Genomic DNA, 17446 nt, shown 5'->3' with positions numbered 1-17446 from the left:
TTAGCATATGTGCAGATTCTTTTATTGATTTTAATATGTTTTCTTTGTAGTGTTTATGCCCTAAGAATAAATATGCTTGCTTAGGAAGTGCTGTGTCGTAACTTGTAACTGTGGCATTGCACTATTAACAGTTTCTGAAGAGAAAGCAAGCACGCCTGTCTTTTGCTGGAAATAACACAGTGAAGCCAGGGAACTTTTCTTCAGCCTGGAAATAACCTGGTCAGGAAGGGGAGAGATGCACGTCTCCACCCAATAAAGGCAATGGTTAGGGAGCTGGAACCCTGAGAGTGGGGGCCCTTGCTGAACTGTATGTCTACACTGCAGTTAAAACCCCCTGGCTGGCCTGTGCCTGCTGACTCGGGCTAAGGGGCTATTTAATTGCAGTGTAGACATTCAGACTTGGGCTGGAGCCTGCGGCCAAATTTTACACCACAATATGCTCCTGTGATAAACTCAAATATTAATAAACTTATTGTTGCTATTGAACTACCTCATAGAACAAGGTTTAGATGGAAGACCTTTAGTGCAGTCAGATTGAGTTATTGGCATATCTAAACCTTGCTGTTTTTGTGGAATGCTATTTCTAGTACGTTTTGTATTTTGTTTTGTGTTATGCTCTTATAATTACAGCAGAATATAATCTTGTTTAGTTACATACATTGGGTCATTTCATTGAATTTAAGATCTCTAGGCACTGTGAGTTGTTGCAGGAGTGTGGGAGTTGCAGGAACTAGGGATTTCCTTCCTCCTTCCTGGATCTTCTAAACCTTCTAAGCTTCTCTTCCTGATCCCAGCAGCGTCTGCAGCACTTTGAACTTCAAGAAAGTTACTTTTCCTCTATCTGTTATAGTCACGAACAGAATTAGCTGTTTTCACTGTAAAAATACATTTCTGCGGTATTTCATTGTTAACTGTATCAGAAATGCAGCTTATCCTACTATGACTGGATCTATCCATCATATTTCAACAAGTCTGGTATTTAAATTAACAATTTGTTGAAGTGAAGGGGGAAAACAGATACTTCCTTAGTAGTAACTTTGCTGTCTGATTGCAAACAAAACTGCATCAGTTCACATTTAAGGTATCTTTGTACCTGGGAAACTTTTTTTTTTAAAATGGGAAGCTTTGGTGCTGGTGTACCTAATTTTCCAAGAGTTTATGGATCCACTGGAATTTCAGATTCTTTCTCTCTCTCCCCCGTGCCCCCATCCATGGATTTTTTTTTTTTTTTTTTTTTTTTACTGTTCTTGATGCTTCTTTTGACCTAAGTATCTAGGTGTGAAAGCTTAAAGTGCTAAGGGCTTGCCTAAACACACAAACTGCATGAGTATATATAAAATCCCTTTTTAAAACTGATTTTTGTTAAGCCTGTGCAAGCCCCTATGTGAACAAACTTAAATCAGTTTGCTCCTGGTTTATATTGATTTAGCTTAATTTGGTAACTGAGCTAAATTATTTTCATAGATTAAGACCGTAAGGAACAACTATGATCTCATTTGACCTCCTGCAAAACATAAGACAAAGAATCTTGCCCAATAACTTCTACATCAAGCCCCTAATTTCTGCTTGACCTATAGCATGTCTTTCGGGAAGATATCCTGTCTTGATTTAAATATGTCAAGTTAACCTGGTGCAGTTTTTGTGTATAGATCCCACTGGATTGTCTAGTTCTTCATCCTCCAGGGTGGGGAGGGGTGGCTTTCTCAGACAGTATGCTTTCACAGTCAGGTTCCTTATCTGCTGTTTTTTCCCCTTCCCCGTCCTACTTTTGGTTGGCATTAACTCTGACACTTGTATAATGCCACCTTTTTGCTAAATTGTATCTCAGTAGTCATATTTAAAAATGAAGAACGTGGAGGTAGAGATGGCGTTCTTTGATGTCTATACATAAACACCTGGTCCAGTTTTATCCACAGGTCTGTAAATGAAAAAGTATCTTGCTCTATAGTACTGAAGATATTTCTTCGATGACTTACTTAGGATGACCCTGGAAATTTGCCTTTGGAAATTTGTTATGCTCTTGTTTGCATGATGCATTTGACACTTTTGTAAGATTTATGTTTCTCTTTTCAGGTAAACCTAAATTTCAAGGATGGTGACCAACCCCTTGGCATATGTCAGGAAAAATACATATTAGAGAGCTAAATAAAGACTAAGGTATGAATGTTTTCTCAAGCAACAAATCCGAAAGGAGGACACATTTGGAAGTTGTTAAATTCTGTAATAGAGCCCTCAAGTTCTCTTGAATGAATCCTAGAATCATAGAAATGCAGGGCTGGAAGGGATCTCGAGAGGTCATCAAGTCCAGCACTCTGCACTGCGGCAGGGTCAGGTAGACTATCACTGACAGGTGTTTTAACTTGTTTTTAAAAACCTCCAATGATGGGAGGATTCTACAACCTCTCTAGGAAGCCTATTCCAGTGGTTAATTGTCCTTCTAGTTAGACAGTTTTTCTTCATATCTAGCCTCAATCTCCATTGCTGCAGATTAGACCAATTTTTTCTTGTCCTACCTTCAGAATCTATGCATTATCTCCCATTGCTCAGAAATTTTTATTTTTTCCCCCAAAACTTATTTGTATGACTGTCACTAGAAAAGCTCAGCTCAGATCCAGCAGTTGGCTGTTTGGTTTTGATTACATATTAAGATTTTACAAACATTTCTTTAAAAAAAAAATACTGTGGAGTCCAAAAATGAACATAAAACCTCCCTAACTGAACAGAGAGTGAACTTGGGGGTGGATGAATTCTGCTGCTTCTTCTACAGTGACCTAGGCAAGTGGAAAACTGGCAGAACACATAGTGCTGTTTGTTTCCCTCTGACAGAAACAAAATGGTTAGGGAGGAGGTTACAGTAAAATAAATGTGATTAATTTAGCTAAAATGATGCAATATTTCCTTATTACTTGGAAGGGAGGAGGTTGTCATAATGGGAAGTAGCAAGGCACTTGGAAGCTGGTTAACAGCAGATGGGTTGGGAAAGGGCTTGACACTGGGTTGGAAGAGGGCTTTGGGGTGAAGAGAGTAATTCTAGAGAAAGCAGGCTTATGAGTTGCGGGAAAAGAGGAAGATTCAGGCCTTCAGAGCTGTGGGATCTGCTGGTCAGCATTGTTTTTTGTCAGAGAAACTTACAGAGGAAGCTCCTTCTATTAGCTGAGCTTGGTTATGCACACTAATGCATGCACAAACTGTGGTATTCATCTTCTCCAGCATTTAACTGGAGCATGCATGATAAGAACAGCTAATTCTTCCCAATGCACTGTAGAACTTTATATATGAGCTGTTTGAAGTTTGAACTGACATGTTTAATATATTCCAAGTATGTCTGGAGCTTTTTGCTTTTTCATATATGCATCCTTTGCTCCTTTTTTATTTTTGTTATCTACCCTGTAAAATCCCCCCGTACATTGTATAACAAAATTACGTAATTTTAAAATCAGCTTCCATATAAGGATTGCATAACTAATTACAAGACTGGCAATAGCCAGAAACCTTTGAAGATTGCCGATGAGACTTGACATGCAAAAAAGGCGTAGAACATGCCAGGTTGTTAATAGAAACCTGCAACACTGAACAATGAAAGTCTACCTATCTTTCCTTTGGAAATCCAGACATGCAAATTACACAACCAAAACACAGACAAGATTAGTCCCTAAAATAACTTGTCTGCCACCTCTTGAATATATAGTCCTGAGTACTTAATAATGAGATACAAATGTCGCAACAAGCTCCTTCATCTCAGATTTGCACTGGAGTCCTCCTCCAACAGAAAATTCTAGACTTGTCCACACTTAAAAGTTCTGCCACTTGAACTACACTGGTGTAGTTAAAAGACCAAAAAAGCTCCTCTGTAGAAGCAGTTATACTCGTATAAAAAGGAACTGAAATAAGCTATCCTGGTACAGTAACTCCTCACTTAACGTTGTAGTTCTGTTCCTGAAAAATGTGACTTTAAGTGAAACGATGTTAAGTGAATCCAATTGCCCCAAAAGAATGAATGTAAATAGGGGGGTTAGGTTCCAGGGAAATCTTTTTGCCATACAGTACAGTAGTGTAGTTGGGAGGTGCCCCTGCCACGGCCCACTGGCACTGCAGACAATGAGGCAGGCAAGGAGGCTGAAGGTGCCGTAGGCTAGGAGAAGCACGGTGCGCAGCAGCAACAGCAGCTTTCCCTACTCTGCAAGCTCAACCCTCGGCCCGCCCACTCCACCCCTTCCTCCAAGCCCCCTCTCTTAACCTGGCTCTTCTTCCCCCCCCCTTTACTCCGCATGCTGTATCCTCACTCCTCCCCTCTCCCTTCCCTGCCTCCTGCCTGCGGCAATCAGTTGGCTTGTGGCATTCAGGAGGGAGGCAGGAGGAGTGAGGACACGGTGCGCAGGCTCTCCCTTCCTCCCCTGCCTCCTGAACGCCGCAAGCCAGCTGATTGCGGCGGGCAGGAGGCAGGGGAGGGAGAGGGAAGGCGCACTGCATCCTCGCTCCTCCCCCCTCCCTCCTGCCTGTGGCAGTCAGCTGGCTTGTGATGTTCAGGAGGCAGGAGGGAGGACTCAGCGTGCAGCCTTCCCCCTCCCTCCTCTGCCTCCTGCCCGTGGCTATCAGCTGGTTTGCGGTGTTCAGGAGGCAGGGGAGGGAGGGGGAGCCTGCGCGCCAAGTCCTCACTCCTCCCCCCTCCTTCCTGCCCCCTGAACGTCACAAGCCAGTTGATTGCCATGGGGAGGAGGGGGAAGGCGTTGATCCGCGGGGTCTGCTGGCGGGCAGAGGTGGTGGGGGGGGACATTGGGGGGGGGCTGCCAGCTGTGGACAAAGCAGGCAGCCAAACGATGTTATAGCGAAGCATTGCACAACTTTAAATGGAGCATGTTCTGTAATTGAGCAGGAACGTAAGATCGAAAGAACGTTAAGTGAGAGGACATTAAGTGGGGAGTTACTGTATAAGACCGTTTTATACCAGTATAACTGTGTCTATGCTTGGTTTTCACTAGTATAACTGTCAGATGAATCACACCCCTTACTGATATAGGTACATGGGTAAAACGTGTAAACCACCCCGTGTGTGGACCTGTTAATGCTATGATTTAAAACTTCCAGAGGAAGGTGCTAGGTCAGCACACTTGCTTCTCCTCCCCAAAGGGATGAATACTCTTTTTCTTAGTGCCTTTGCATTTGTTCTAGGATCAGTGAGTATAGTGGGTATAGTACAGAATAAAATTTACAGTGCACTTTGAACACTTCTAGCATGTTAATGAAATATCTTGTTTTCTCTGTAGCAAAACATGATATCTCCATTGTGGTTCCTTTGCTGTATAATTCCTTTTATTTCTTCATTCAGTGCTGGTAAGTCAAACATGTTTATTAATAATTGAATTATTTCTAAAATGAGTTATTTTCAGTATATACATGAGTTAAGTAATAGCACAGCAGAGAAGGCTGTCTTGCACTCTGCCATAGCAGAGGTGTGGGTGTATTGATTGGATGCCCTTTTTAGGGTGTCATTGTACCAAAGATGATGATGACCGCATGATGCGTGGGCAGACAGACTTGTAAATGTATCAAAAAGTAAACTGTACAAATATAGAGGGAAACTTTTTTTTTAAAAATAGCTATCTTAATCTTTCTTAAAAGTACTTAGTTCTAGAATTAAAATGGCCTTTTTATAACAGCATTGTTTATGATCTAGCATCTGCACACCTGAGGTGTGCAATATCTCAGCACACCGGTGGTAGATATCATCCATATAGGTGATAGTGCTTTTGAGCTTACTCAGAATGTCCTGGACAGTGATCGCTGTGCATCTATTAGCGGGCAATTTCTGGCTCCAGTCATAGGTAGAGTTTTGCTTTTTGGGTTTAGGATTGCAGGGTTGAAGACTGAATTTGTAATCCTATCTCTATATTCACTTGGAAGTCACAGCTCTCCTTAACTTCTGTCACAGTGAAGAATGTCTCTCCTTGGCCATGGAGCTGTAAGGACATAGGATAGAAATCCTGTTTAGCATCTCTTTGTAGCAGAGTGGAGCATGAACTATGTTACTGAAGAGAGTTTTCTTTGTCTGTTATAGCATCTATAATGTCCCAGTAAGTAGAACTATTGTGTTTAGTGAATAGCAAGGCTCATCTTTCTTTGAGAGATTAAATGACTTAGTTCACAGTCTCCTCCAATAACATTCTCACGCTTCTTATTAATTCACATGTATTTATCCAAAACACTCAAATTCCAGAAGGAGCTAATATGCGAAGTCAAGTACGCACAGTATCTCAGTAAAATAAGCAAAAAAAAAAGTATACTTCTATTCCTGAAAAACAAACTGTTTTTGCAAAATTCGCAGTGAGGATATAAGTTAGTGGCTTTTCTAACTATTTCTTCTGTCTATGAAATTCTAAATTCATGATAGTATAATGCAGTGACCAGATCTTACTTTTTGTGTCTTTATTGCTAAGGTGGTTACATGTCGTACAAGGTCCCCTAATGACTAGTGTTATGGTTCTCGGCCAGGAGTGGCCAAACTTACTGACCCTCCGAGCCGCATTCGACAACCTTCAGAAGTTCGCGAGCCAGGGCGCACCTGCTGGGGCTCGGGGCGTCAGTGCCACGGGAGGTATCTGATGGGAGTTGGGGCTTCAGCAGGAGTGGGGCTGAAGCCCCAAACCCTGGAACGTATGCCCCAAAGGACAGAAGTACCAAGACTCCCACTCCCCGCTGGGCAGAAGTCCCTGCCTCGCCACTCTGCTGAAAGGCAGAGGTCCCAAGGTCCCCACCCCCCAGTCTTGTAGGTGGAGAATGGGGTCGGGGGTGCATGGAGGGGGCACTCTGTGAGCTACACTTTAATGGTAAAAGAGCCGCATATGGCTCGTGAGCCACATTTTGACCACCCCTGCTCTAGGTATTTCAGGAAAGCTATAGATAAATAATAATAATAAAATCTTTTCAATCCTATGTAAACTGTAACATTTAAAGTGCTGGCAGCCTTAGAGGGCATAATGTTAGTCTGGTCCTGAAACTGTGTATGTAACTCCAAGTTTACATGTGTACTGATTTAAAATTCTTTATATTTAAGTCCCTTAATAGAAATTAGGATTGCATAGAGCAATAACATTCTTCTCCCCTCTTAACAAGAGCAATCTTGAACAGATCCAAATTGATTTGTACTCCATAGAAAACTAGCGAATATATTTTAAATTATTTGGCAAACTGCATGGAAGCGTGGGGGGGGAGAAAGGAGGACTAAACTGGTAAGTGGAAAATTTTAATTTTAAGGTTCTATGCAGTAAAATATGGCTGTGGGTTTCCTCTTTAAAAATTCAACTCTGGATTTGTACAGCAATTCAGTATATCATGGAAGTTTTTCAGTAAGGCTCAATTTTTATCAAGTATTTTGGACACTCAGTGTTACAAAAGTAAGAAAAAATGCGAAACCGGTTCTGTGGCCAACTGACCTGCTCTGTTTATATGGCTGTAGTTAAACTGACCTCTTAAAAATGTTAGGTATGCAGATCTCTGGCATTGGGTATGCAGATCTGTGTTTTGTCTTCCATTGCGGGCTGAGTGCTTGCAGTCCCTGCCCTTTCGTTTAAGGACTTCTTGTCTTGTCTTAACTTGTTACACAGTCATAATTATTGAAGTCCTACTTATGCTTGGCGTGTCATCTAGTGTAATGCTCAAGCAACGTTTGCCAAATTAAATTAAAATCTGGAAGTGTGGGGGAGAGATGGCAACTTTCAGGATTGGTCACAGGATATATGCTAAAACCAAAGACTACATGGTCTGAATTGTTGACTTGCTACTGACCTCGCCTGGTCATATTACATGCTGCAGATTCAGATCTTCATCAAGTTTCTTGCCTATCATGTTCTCCAGCGCCAGAAACCAGCACTGAAATGTCCTCTCCAGCCTGGATTTGTCCCACCAGGTCAGAATTGAGTCACATTGTCCAGAGCACTGTGGGGGAAACTTGCATGGCCATTGCCTGTACTGTACTGTACTTGTGACAATTTCTATATTGCCAATCTAGTATCTTGTATGAGTAATAAAATTCACTGCTTGTCTTTAAATAGTAAGAACAGGAAAATTATATCCTGAAGATCATGAAGGTCAATGAATTTGACATATCTTTATATATCACTCTTTATATTGAGGCTACTGGAGTTAAATATATCTGTTGTTTGACCACCTATTTAAAGAGTACTGTGTGACTTAAAGCTTGTAAATGTTTTGAAGTCCTCAAATGGAAGGTGCTAAACAAATGCAAACAATAATATAAATAGTTATTCATCAGTCTTGTATCTTTGTAACTGAATAATTTAAGTTACCTCTGCCAGTAAAATTAAGGAAAAAGTAACAAAAAAAGCAAACAATTTTGATAATTTCTAATTTTTTTTTTTTTAAAGAACAAAGCAAGCTGTCTAGTCATTTCGTACTTGTAGGAGAGCCTATTGCTATCCGTTGTCAAATAGCTAAAAGTCCAGCACTTCACTCTGACTACAATTTGACTTGGTATAGAAATGGTAGTGATACACCAATAACTACAGAGACACATTCCAGAATCCATCAGCGAGATAACTTGCTTTGGTTTATTCCTGCAACTTTAGAAGATTCAGGACTTTATGAATGTAACGAAAGGTAAGGGCCTGTATTTTTAGAAATGTTTTTAGATGCAAAATTGTTCTACAAAAGGGAAAAAAGATCTCACACAAAGTACAAAAATGTATTTTTGGTGTTAATCTAGTGTATAGAGACTTTTTTCTTTTACATATTTGTATGGAAGCAGTTAGACAGCTTTTCAGCTCTGTGTTTGATACTTATACTGATATATCTGAGTTTCTTCCATGCTAGTAGAACTTGGCTTAAAATTATACTTTATGCTTGTATAATGGTTTTTCATCAAAGTCCTTTAGAACTATTAACTAATGGAATTTTTTTTGGAAGTGTATATTTGTAAGAATGCTTTTTAACTTTATTGGAGTTAATGGATCACTTCATATTTAATTTTATAGTCCGTTTCTGACAGACAAGAAAACGGTTTTACTTTCTTGGTTCGATTCAGTTAATCAGGAAACTGAGAAATGTGGGCATGAGGTGAATTTAGCCCAGTCACGTTTTAAAAATAATACTTATCTGTGATAGCTTTACATGTCTCGCTAAACATGATTTTAAAGTATGAATTAAAATACTAACAGTAAAAGAAGTACAACTTACTGAAAATCAAGGCACCATGTTATGCAGTCTGCTTTGCCAAATACTGTTTAGGCTTTTTGGTTTTTTTAAGAGGCCAGATAGACGATGATAATGATTGGAATATCTTTCATCCTAAACGAGAGAGCCAGGACTGTAGAGGCAAAGAAGGAAGTAAAGCAATTCTTTTCATCTTCCTTTAAAAATCCCACTTCTCCTTACTTCATAGGGTGACAGAAGCTCAGTTTTGTTCACAGGGCTCTGCCTACATTAGGATTTTATATATTCGAAATAAAGCCCAATATTCATTCTGCACCAACAGGATTTTTTTCCAAAAAGCACAGCATTGTGTGGGCAGAAATTCTCCTTTTCACCCTGATGTTTTCATTGCACACTGGCTATCATCAACATAAGCTTTTCAAGTAGCCCAATCCAGAGTGCACTGCAGTAATATAACATCTGTGTCACAGGGATGTGAATTAGGGTCACCAGGTTTGAATTGCGAATGGAATGACATAGTCTGGAGGCATTACTTACAGGGGTAAATAGCACTGAGCATGCTCAGAGCTTGAACTTCTGATTTATGCCCCTGACCTAGGCTATATATCCCATTAACCTTTGAAGTGGCAACCTGTCAAAAATTGGCAAGCATTGGGGTGAGAGGGAGTGCAACGCTTACACATCCTGTCAAGCAATCCAGCATAATTTTAACTCAATTAGGAGTCGGGCTTGCCCAGTTTCTAAATACTCAATTTTGAGTTTTGGCAAGAGTCTGTTAGGCACCTCTTATTTTTCCCCATTCTGTGGGAAGAAAAATATATAGATGGGTCCTGATTGCATAGCAGTGATATAACCCAAACCTTATCTTGAACATTTTTTTTTTAAAGTGTATTTTCCCTGTTGGTAGGGCCCTACCAAATTCCCTGTCGATTTTGGTCAATTTCACAGTCATAGGATTTTAAAAATCATAAATTTCATGATTTCAGCTATTTGAATCTGAAATTTCAGAGTGTTGTAAGTGTAGGTGTTATACCAATAAAATAAAAACCAGCAGGATCTTATTAAGGGGAAAAAGGCAAAATACCACATTTATTGTGAATACAGAAGGAATCATAGTAAGCAGTTAGTTATAGCTATAACATTCCATTCAATCTCATATTTATTCACACATTCATTCCTACACACACACACACACACACATACACAGATTCTGCAAGGTTGTTATCATAGTAAGCAGTTAGTTATAGCTATAACATTCCATTCAATCTCATATTTATTCACACACACACAGGTTCTGAAAGGCTTTTATCATAGTTACCAACCTTAGAGTTGCTCATGCCAAGCCACTGGCCAGGTGGCCTGGACATGAGGAGGGAGCAGGGCTTTGTCAGATGCTCATCTGATGCTCCTGGAAGTTGGTTTGCAGAATAAGACCCCAAAGTTCTCACTTTCTGGAGTCCATTTTTATAGGAATTTCTTCCTATGCCAGTCTATGGGAATTGCTTCATCATGCTGTTCCTGAATCAATCAGCAGATGGCACATTCCTGACAGCTCCGTGCTGCCAGATGTTATCTTGTTCTTTGGTTCTCCCATTCTTGAGACTGTTGGGTGGATTCCAGTCTGCCCTCTGAGGGTCCTCTGGTTATTTCCACTTGACGCCTTCTTCAGCTGATGGACACTGGATTCTTAGGCTGGCACCTCCCTGAACATTCAGTTATTATCCACACCAAGCATCCATCCACATTCATCCTCTATCTCTATTTTAATCACAATTGTTAACAAAGCGAGATGAATACAACAAAAGGGCGGGGAGTCTCTGGGTGCTGTTTCTGTTGTTACAGAGTATTGCTTTGAGTCTCTCTGTGTGTGAGTAGTTGTTACAAAGAATTGCTTTGAGAACAGACTCTGTCTTAGAATGTACTAACACAATTAGCAGCTTGCAGGTTTCACACAGAGAGGGAGAGAAACAGTACCAAAACCCAAGAGAGCTCTTAATTAGTAATACCCTGGAATTTAAACTATGGGGAATCAAACTCATTTGTGATTTTAATACAGAACTTCTTTAATATGATCCAACATAGGATCCTGACCCAAAAAGGAGTTGTGTGTGGGGTTGAGGGTTGCAAGGTTATTGTATGGGGGGGTTGCAGTTACTTCTGCGCAGTTGCTCGTGGTGGCGCTGCCTTGAGAGCTGAGCAACTGGAGAGCAGCGGGCTGCTGGCCAGGAGCCCATCTCTGAAGGCAGAACCGCTGCCAGCAGCAGCAGCAGCGCAGAAGGAAGGATGACATGGTATGGTATTGCCACCCTGACTTCTGCGCTGCTGCTTGCCGAGCTGGGCCCTCAGTCAGCAGCCGCCATTCTCTGGCTGCCCAGTTCTGAAGGCAGCAGCAAAGAAGTAAGGGTGGCATGGTATGATATTGCTACCCTTACTTCTGCACTGCTGCCGGCAGGGCACTGCTTTCAGAGCTGGGCGCCCGGCCAACAGCTGCTGCTCTCCGCCTGCCCAGCTCTGAAGTCAGTGCAGAAGTGAGGGTGGCAATACCATGACACCCCTAAAATAACCTTGTGACCCCCCTGAAACTCCCTTTTGGATCAGGACCCCAATCTGAGAACGCTGGTTTCCCCCATGAAATCTGTATAGTATAGGGTAAAAGCACATAAAAGACCAGCTTTGACAGTGGGAGACCAGCTGTCTGTGTGACACGTTTTCCATGGCTGTGAATTTGGTAGGGCCCCACCTATTGGGCATCAGACATATTTCTGAAGCCTCTGTTTTAAACCTATCCAACTTTCAACACATTGAATTTGCAAACAAAAGGAGAGTGATATAACTTTTTTAAAACTTACAACCCCTTCCTTTTGAGAGATCCTCTAGAACTTTAACTCTGACAAACATAGAGTCTAGAAACTAAGAGCCAACAAGCATCAAACAACACTGATCTTCCACTTGTTCAGGTTTGTGATCTGCAGTACTCATCTTACATCTCCCTTGGGGCTCCACCCAAGTTGGTGATATCTGTATCAGTATCTTCACGACTCCCTAATTTAAAATTGCTTCACCTTGAGATCCATACTTTAAGCATGTAACTTAACTGGATTCAAAAGCAGTTTCTCTCTTCTGCTGAGAGTTAAACAGTCCACTGTTCATGAACTGTAAATTTAAGGATTTTTAGCTCTGAGATTACTAACCACCCACTTGAGTTGAAGTAGTTTTTATTTTTACTCTTTAAATGACCCAGCCTTCACAATGACCAAGTTTAACCTCTTTCCTTCCAATTTCACTTTGTTTTCAAACTCATGGAAATACTAAAAAGTAAACTATAAAAAAAGAAATTTTAGCCTGATAATGTAAAAATTGTCTTTGGTCATGTTTCTCTCCTTTGAATTATTTTTCAGACTGTTTAGTGACTGTAGATGAGCTGGGGAAAGGGATCAGTCACTTCACAAAACCTTTAACACTGATCAGCAATGCTGTAGACTCTGGCCAAGATTTTCAGAAATGGATACCTTTTTAAATCTGGATTTAGGAGCCCAACTTTACTCATTTTTGAAAATCTTGACCTCTGGTTGGAGTCTCATTTCTGCCTTTCCAGTCAGGGTTCTAGAGCCTGACTTGCATTATTGTGGACATGGGAAGTACTAGTAATGGTCCAGTTTGTTGCTGTTCTCATTACAGGAATTCTGACAGCCCTGACAAAGAATATATACATCTAAATGTTTTCAAGAACAATGATGGCTTATGTTTTAATGGAGAAACTATATATAAACAAAAAGTGTTTACATCAATTGGTGGAAAGATTACATGTCCTGATCTGGAATATTTTAATGATGAAAATAATACTGCACCTGAAATACAGTGGTATAAGGTACTGTGTATATGTATTTTTACTGTAACATTCCCTATCATATAATTTAACGCTTCTAGTAAGCTAACTGTGCATGGTAATGGAGAAAGACAAGATTTTTTTTTCTGTGTAATGTGAATGGGTACCTAACTTGCCAAATCTATTGGAATATTATAGGAAACACAATAAGAATGTGCTTACATTTACATTTAAAAAACCCAACCTCTCTATTTTTCCAAAGCATATTCTAAAAGATTCTGATCTATACTTAAATTGTAAGATAGTCCATAATATTTCAGCATCAAAAATGTGAGAGTGATCTTGCTATATGTTACTTTGATGTGTAATTGGTTAAAAATATGAAGTAGATGAACACATTACACTTTTAATCATGCAATTGGATCACTTTTCTTTTGTAGCTTACAGTTCTTAAAAACCTGTTGGACGTGCTTTGTCTCCTAAAGATTAAATAAATCTGGCACTTTACATTGCTAGTGCAGCTTCAGCTTCAAAGAAAATAAAGCTCATCAAAGCTGTTAAATCTTCTGCTCCAGTAACAGGAAAGTATCTGTCATTTTAGGCCACACGGGCCTGAAAGGGTGTAGATTCTGGTCCCAAAGCAAGCTAAATTATCTAGGAGAACAGCGGCCTTCTGTGTAAAGGTCAAAACCCAGAAGCCCAAGTGCTTGTGTGTCTGATGGAGCCTAGGATGAGAGCAAACTGGCTGAAACTCAATCTAGGCAAGATGGAGGTGGTGATGATTTCCTGAGGAAGCATCTAGAGAAGTGGCATCTTCGTGTATGAATGACTTGGGGAGGCGGGGGGTGGAAGTAGGGATTCAGCCTCATTGATGATAGGTGGGCATACCGTGTTAGGAGTGCTTTTGTAGGTTTAGACATTAGTGGCCAAACTTTTTTTTTCATATGCATATTAGCACACTGATTGTGGTGACATACAACTCCAATATAGATCACCAGTGATCTATGCATTTGTCACCAAACTGGATTGTAATAATGCGCCGTACAAGAGATTTACTCGTGAAAATCAACTAAAAGCTACAGCTGTCACAATGCGGTAGTCCACTTATTTAGTGAGGTTGGCTTTAAGGAGCGTGCTACGTTGGGGCTTCATCAGAGGTGAAAGTAAGCCGGTACGGCGTACCGGCAAGAGCTGGTGCACCGTACTGGGGCAGCCCAGCTTCCCCAGGGGGCAATTTGAAGAGCCTGGGGCTCCCCTGCTTCTAATTCCCTAGCCCTTTAAATAGCTGCCGGAGCCCCGCCGCCGCTACTCCAGGAGTCTGGGGGCTGTTTAAAGGACCGGGGCAATAGAAGCAGGGGAGCCGCAGGCCCTTTAAATAGCCCCCCAGAGCTCTGGGGTAGCGGGGGCTCCGGGGGCTATTTAAAAGGCCAGGGCTCCAGCTGCCTCTGCTGCCCCAGTCCTTTAAATAGCCGCTGGAGCCCCGCCGCTTCCTCGGGGCTCCGGCGGCTAATTAAAGGACCGGGGCAGTAGAAGCAGAGGAGCCCTGGGCCCTTCAAATAGCCCCTGGAGCCCCAGGCTGCTGCTGCTACCCCGGTTGGTGGGGGGGAGGAAGGAGGAGAAGGGGGGACCCTTACCTTACAGGGTGGGCTGGGGCTGGCTCTGAGCCCCCCTCAGCCCCACCCCTTCTGGGGGTCAGAGCTGGCCCCAGCAGTCCAGTAAGTCACTCAACTTACTGTCACCCCTGGGCTTCATAAACTGCACTGACTTTCTATTTGCTTCTAGGTACAATTCAAATTGTTGATCTTCAAAGTCTTAAATGGTTTTGGGGGGTCTAGTTAATGGAGAAATTGCATCTTTCTGCATGCACCGTGATTAGGTTGGGGGGGGGGAATACCTACAGTGCTTTAAAAATTGGAGTTTAAATTAATACTCCTAGAAACACCTCCTTGCTGCACTCTGTAGGAAATTAAAGTAATCCATCACTTAAAGAATATACAGTACGTTTAATATCAAGACCAAAATGATGATTCAGCCATGCAGTGTGCCTCCTGACTAAGTCTCCCTCTTACCCATTTTCCTAGAGTACCGTGAGAGACTATTCTTAGAAGTTTCATTGGAAAACTTCTAAAACGGTGTTTTAATCAGAAGAGAACATAATGCAAAATCTGTTTAGATGCTTGAAAACATAATCTCTTCCAGAATAAAAACAAAAAATAAAATCCATTAAGTCAAGGGCCTCGTTATTCACTGCCATGAAGAAGAAATGAGTTCTAGTCGTGGTCTCTTATTGTAGGAAGAAAGCACTTAGCTCCTGCAGTTTAGTTAAATGACTATGCCATCCAGCTAAGAAACAGCACCAATATATGCTGTAAAGGTTAAATATCTGGATAGATGTCCCAACTAGAGCTGGCTAAAAAATTTTGGACTAACATTTTTTTGAAAACCACATGGGTCAACTGAAACATTTTTGTGTTGAGTTCACTGAATTGTGTCAGCTGGGGAAAAACCCTGCATTTTGACTTTTTCAGAATGAAATGTCTTGACTTTTTTCGATTCAAAATTACTTCTGTTTTTTGAATATTACTCCCATTTTATTTATTTTAAAAAAACCCAACATATCCTCTAACAAAACATTTCACTTTCAGTCTTGATAGTGTCTCTTAAAATAGACTGACGTATTGTTAGTGTTTCAGTACCAAAGCTCTGTACCTTAAATTGGCAGTTATTAAAAATTCATATTAAACTTGACAACTACCTTCCCATATTCAGAGAATATTTGGTAGTATATACACCTTGGGCAGGGAGCTGTATCTTACATGGTTCAAATAACACTTTTTGTGTGCAAATGCTTTAATAATCAATGTTTTATTAGTACTCCTAAATCACAGCTATTTTTGCTTTATTTAGGAATGTAAGCCTGGATTACTGCAGGACAACAGGTTTCTCTCTCGAAAGGGTGACATCTATCTTACGATTAGTAATGTAACTATGCATGACAAAGGAAACTACACGTGCCAGACAACATATACTTATATGGGAATACAACATAATGTTTCACGAACCATTTATGCAGACGTTGAAGGTAATATGTTCTGATTTTTATTTTTTTTGTATCTGTGACTCTCCTGTGTTAAAGTTTAGCATTAATAGAGCTAGTTTTTGGCATGCCACAGTACTTCTAATCTTTCACCTTCAAAAAGTGCAGCTGGTTTGTAAAATTTAAAAGCATTGAAAATTTTCTAAAATGTTCTTCCCCAGAATGTTAGAAATAAACTACAATAGAATTTTGTGTTGGAACAATTACTTTTTACCCTACTTGTATTTTGGATCAAATTAAGGCTTGCAATCCCATTGTGGAAAAAGGTCTACCACCCGCAGTTGAAAAAACCCTGGACTTGAGATCTGTTTCTTTGTGAGGAAAGGGTGAGAGACCATGTGACACTAGTTTCCGCTAAGCTATTGATGAAATTTAAACTACCAGAATCCAAACTCTCAATGTACTTGGCATAACAGAGCAAATGATATCCAGGGCTTAAAGTGCATGACTTGTTACTCTTGCCAGTATGCTTCCAAAATAATTTTGTTGGTACTGCAGTATTTTATTTTACTGAAGGCCAATGCTACATAATTGTGCATGTGTTTCAGTGTCTCAATACACAGCTGTGAAAGAGGTGACCTGTAATGATGATGGTAGTATAGGGAACTGTCACTTGTTGTTACCACTGTGTAAATAGTTGAGGAAAAAAGATGATCAATATTCGGCAAGAATATGCCACTATCTGCATAGTATTTTTACACTTCAAGAATTCACTTGGGTCCATTGGCCTCTTTAGAGCGCCGTATAAAACAGATTCACTGCCCCAGTGAGAGCACAGGAGAGTCCTGACTGCAAACAGTAAGAGGAAATTGCCTTTGGGAAGATTATCAATCAACAATTCTGCTTAAAATGAAAAATGAAGACTGTGTCTGTGCAGAGCTGGAAACAATTTAGGGCATTTTGTCTTTTTGGCTGTGACAGCCTGTATTATTGCAAAGTGCTCACCCGAAAAGACACAAAAACCAAAAGTAATCCATAATCAGGAGGGGGAATTCCAGTTTAAAGTTGCACAAAACCTGTATTTGCTGAGCTAGGAACGCTTCTGGGTCAGCAACTAGTTCTAGAATCTTGAATGAAGTTGATGGCCAACAGCACCTCTTTCCTCTGCATCTGGCTCATCATTTTTGTTCTCCTCTTTCAAAGCCAGTCCTTATTGCACTAATCTATGCCTCTTCGATTTATGGACCACAGTGTGGCTTATTTGGGACCACACAAGACCCACTTGAAGATTACGGCAGGCACAAAACATGTTTGCCTGCCTGCGTTGGTGGTGGTAGGCAATAGGAATACGTTCTACCACAGGGGTGGCCAGCCTGAGCTGGAGAAGGAGCCAGAATTTACCAATGTACATTACCAAA

At 40.9% G+C, this 17446-nt stretch overlaps 1 protein-coding gene across 6 annotated transcripts in view; it reads left to right on the top strand.

Annotated features, from left to right (window-relative positions):
• Positions 1–17446, top strand: part of LOC102937532 (interleukin-1 receptor type 1) — an 82294-nt gene that overhangs the window by 41915 nt on the left and 22933 nt on the right. For all 6 annotated transcript variants that reach the window (XM_043536749.1, XM_027831092.3, XM_043536742.1 and 3 more), the window contains 5 exons: positions 2074–2157; positions 5265–5331; positions 8382–8613; positions 12844–13033; positions 15899–16073. In XM_043536749.1, coding sequence (XP_043392684.1) covers positions 5271–5331; positions 8382–8613; positions 12844–13033; positions 15899–16073 — 658 coding nt within the window. In that variant the 5' untranslated portion in view covers positions 2074–2157; positions 5265–5270. The remainder of the gene's footprint in view (positions 1–2073; positions 2158–5264; positions 5332–8381; positions 8614–12843; positions 13034–15898; positions 16074–17446) is intronic.

This window comes from Chelonia mydas, chromosome 1 (genome assembly GCF_015237465.2).
Source record: "Chelonia mydas isolate rCheMyd1 chromosome 1, rCheMyd1.pri.v2, whole genome shotgun sequence".
NCBI lineage: Eukaryota > Metazoa > Chordata > Testudines > Cheloniidae > Chelonia > Chelonia mydas.
Note: the sequence above shows the minus strand (reverse complement) of the source record. Positions and strands in the feature narration are given on the sequence as shown.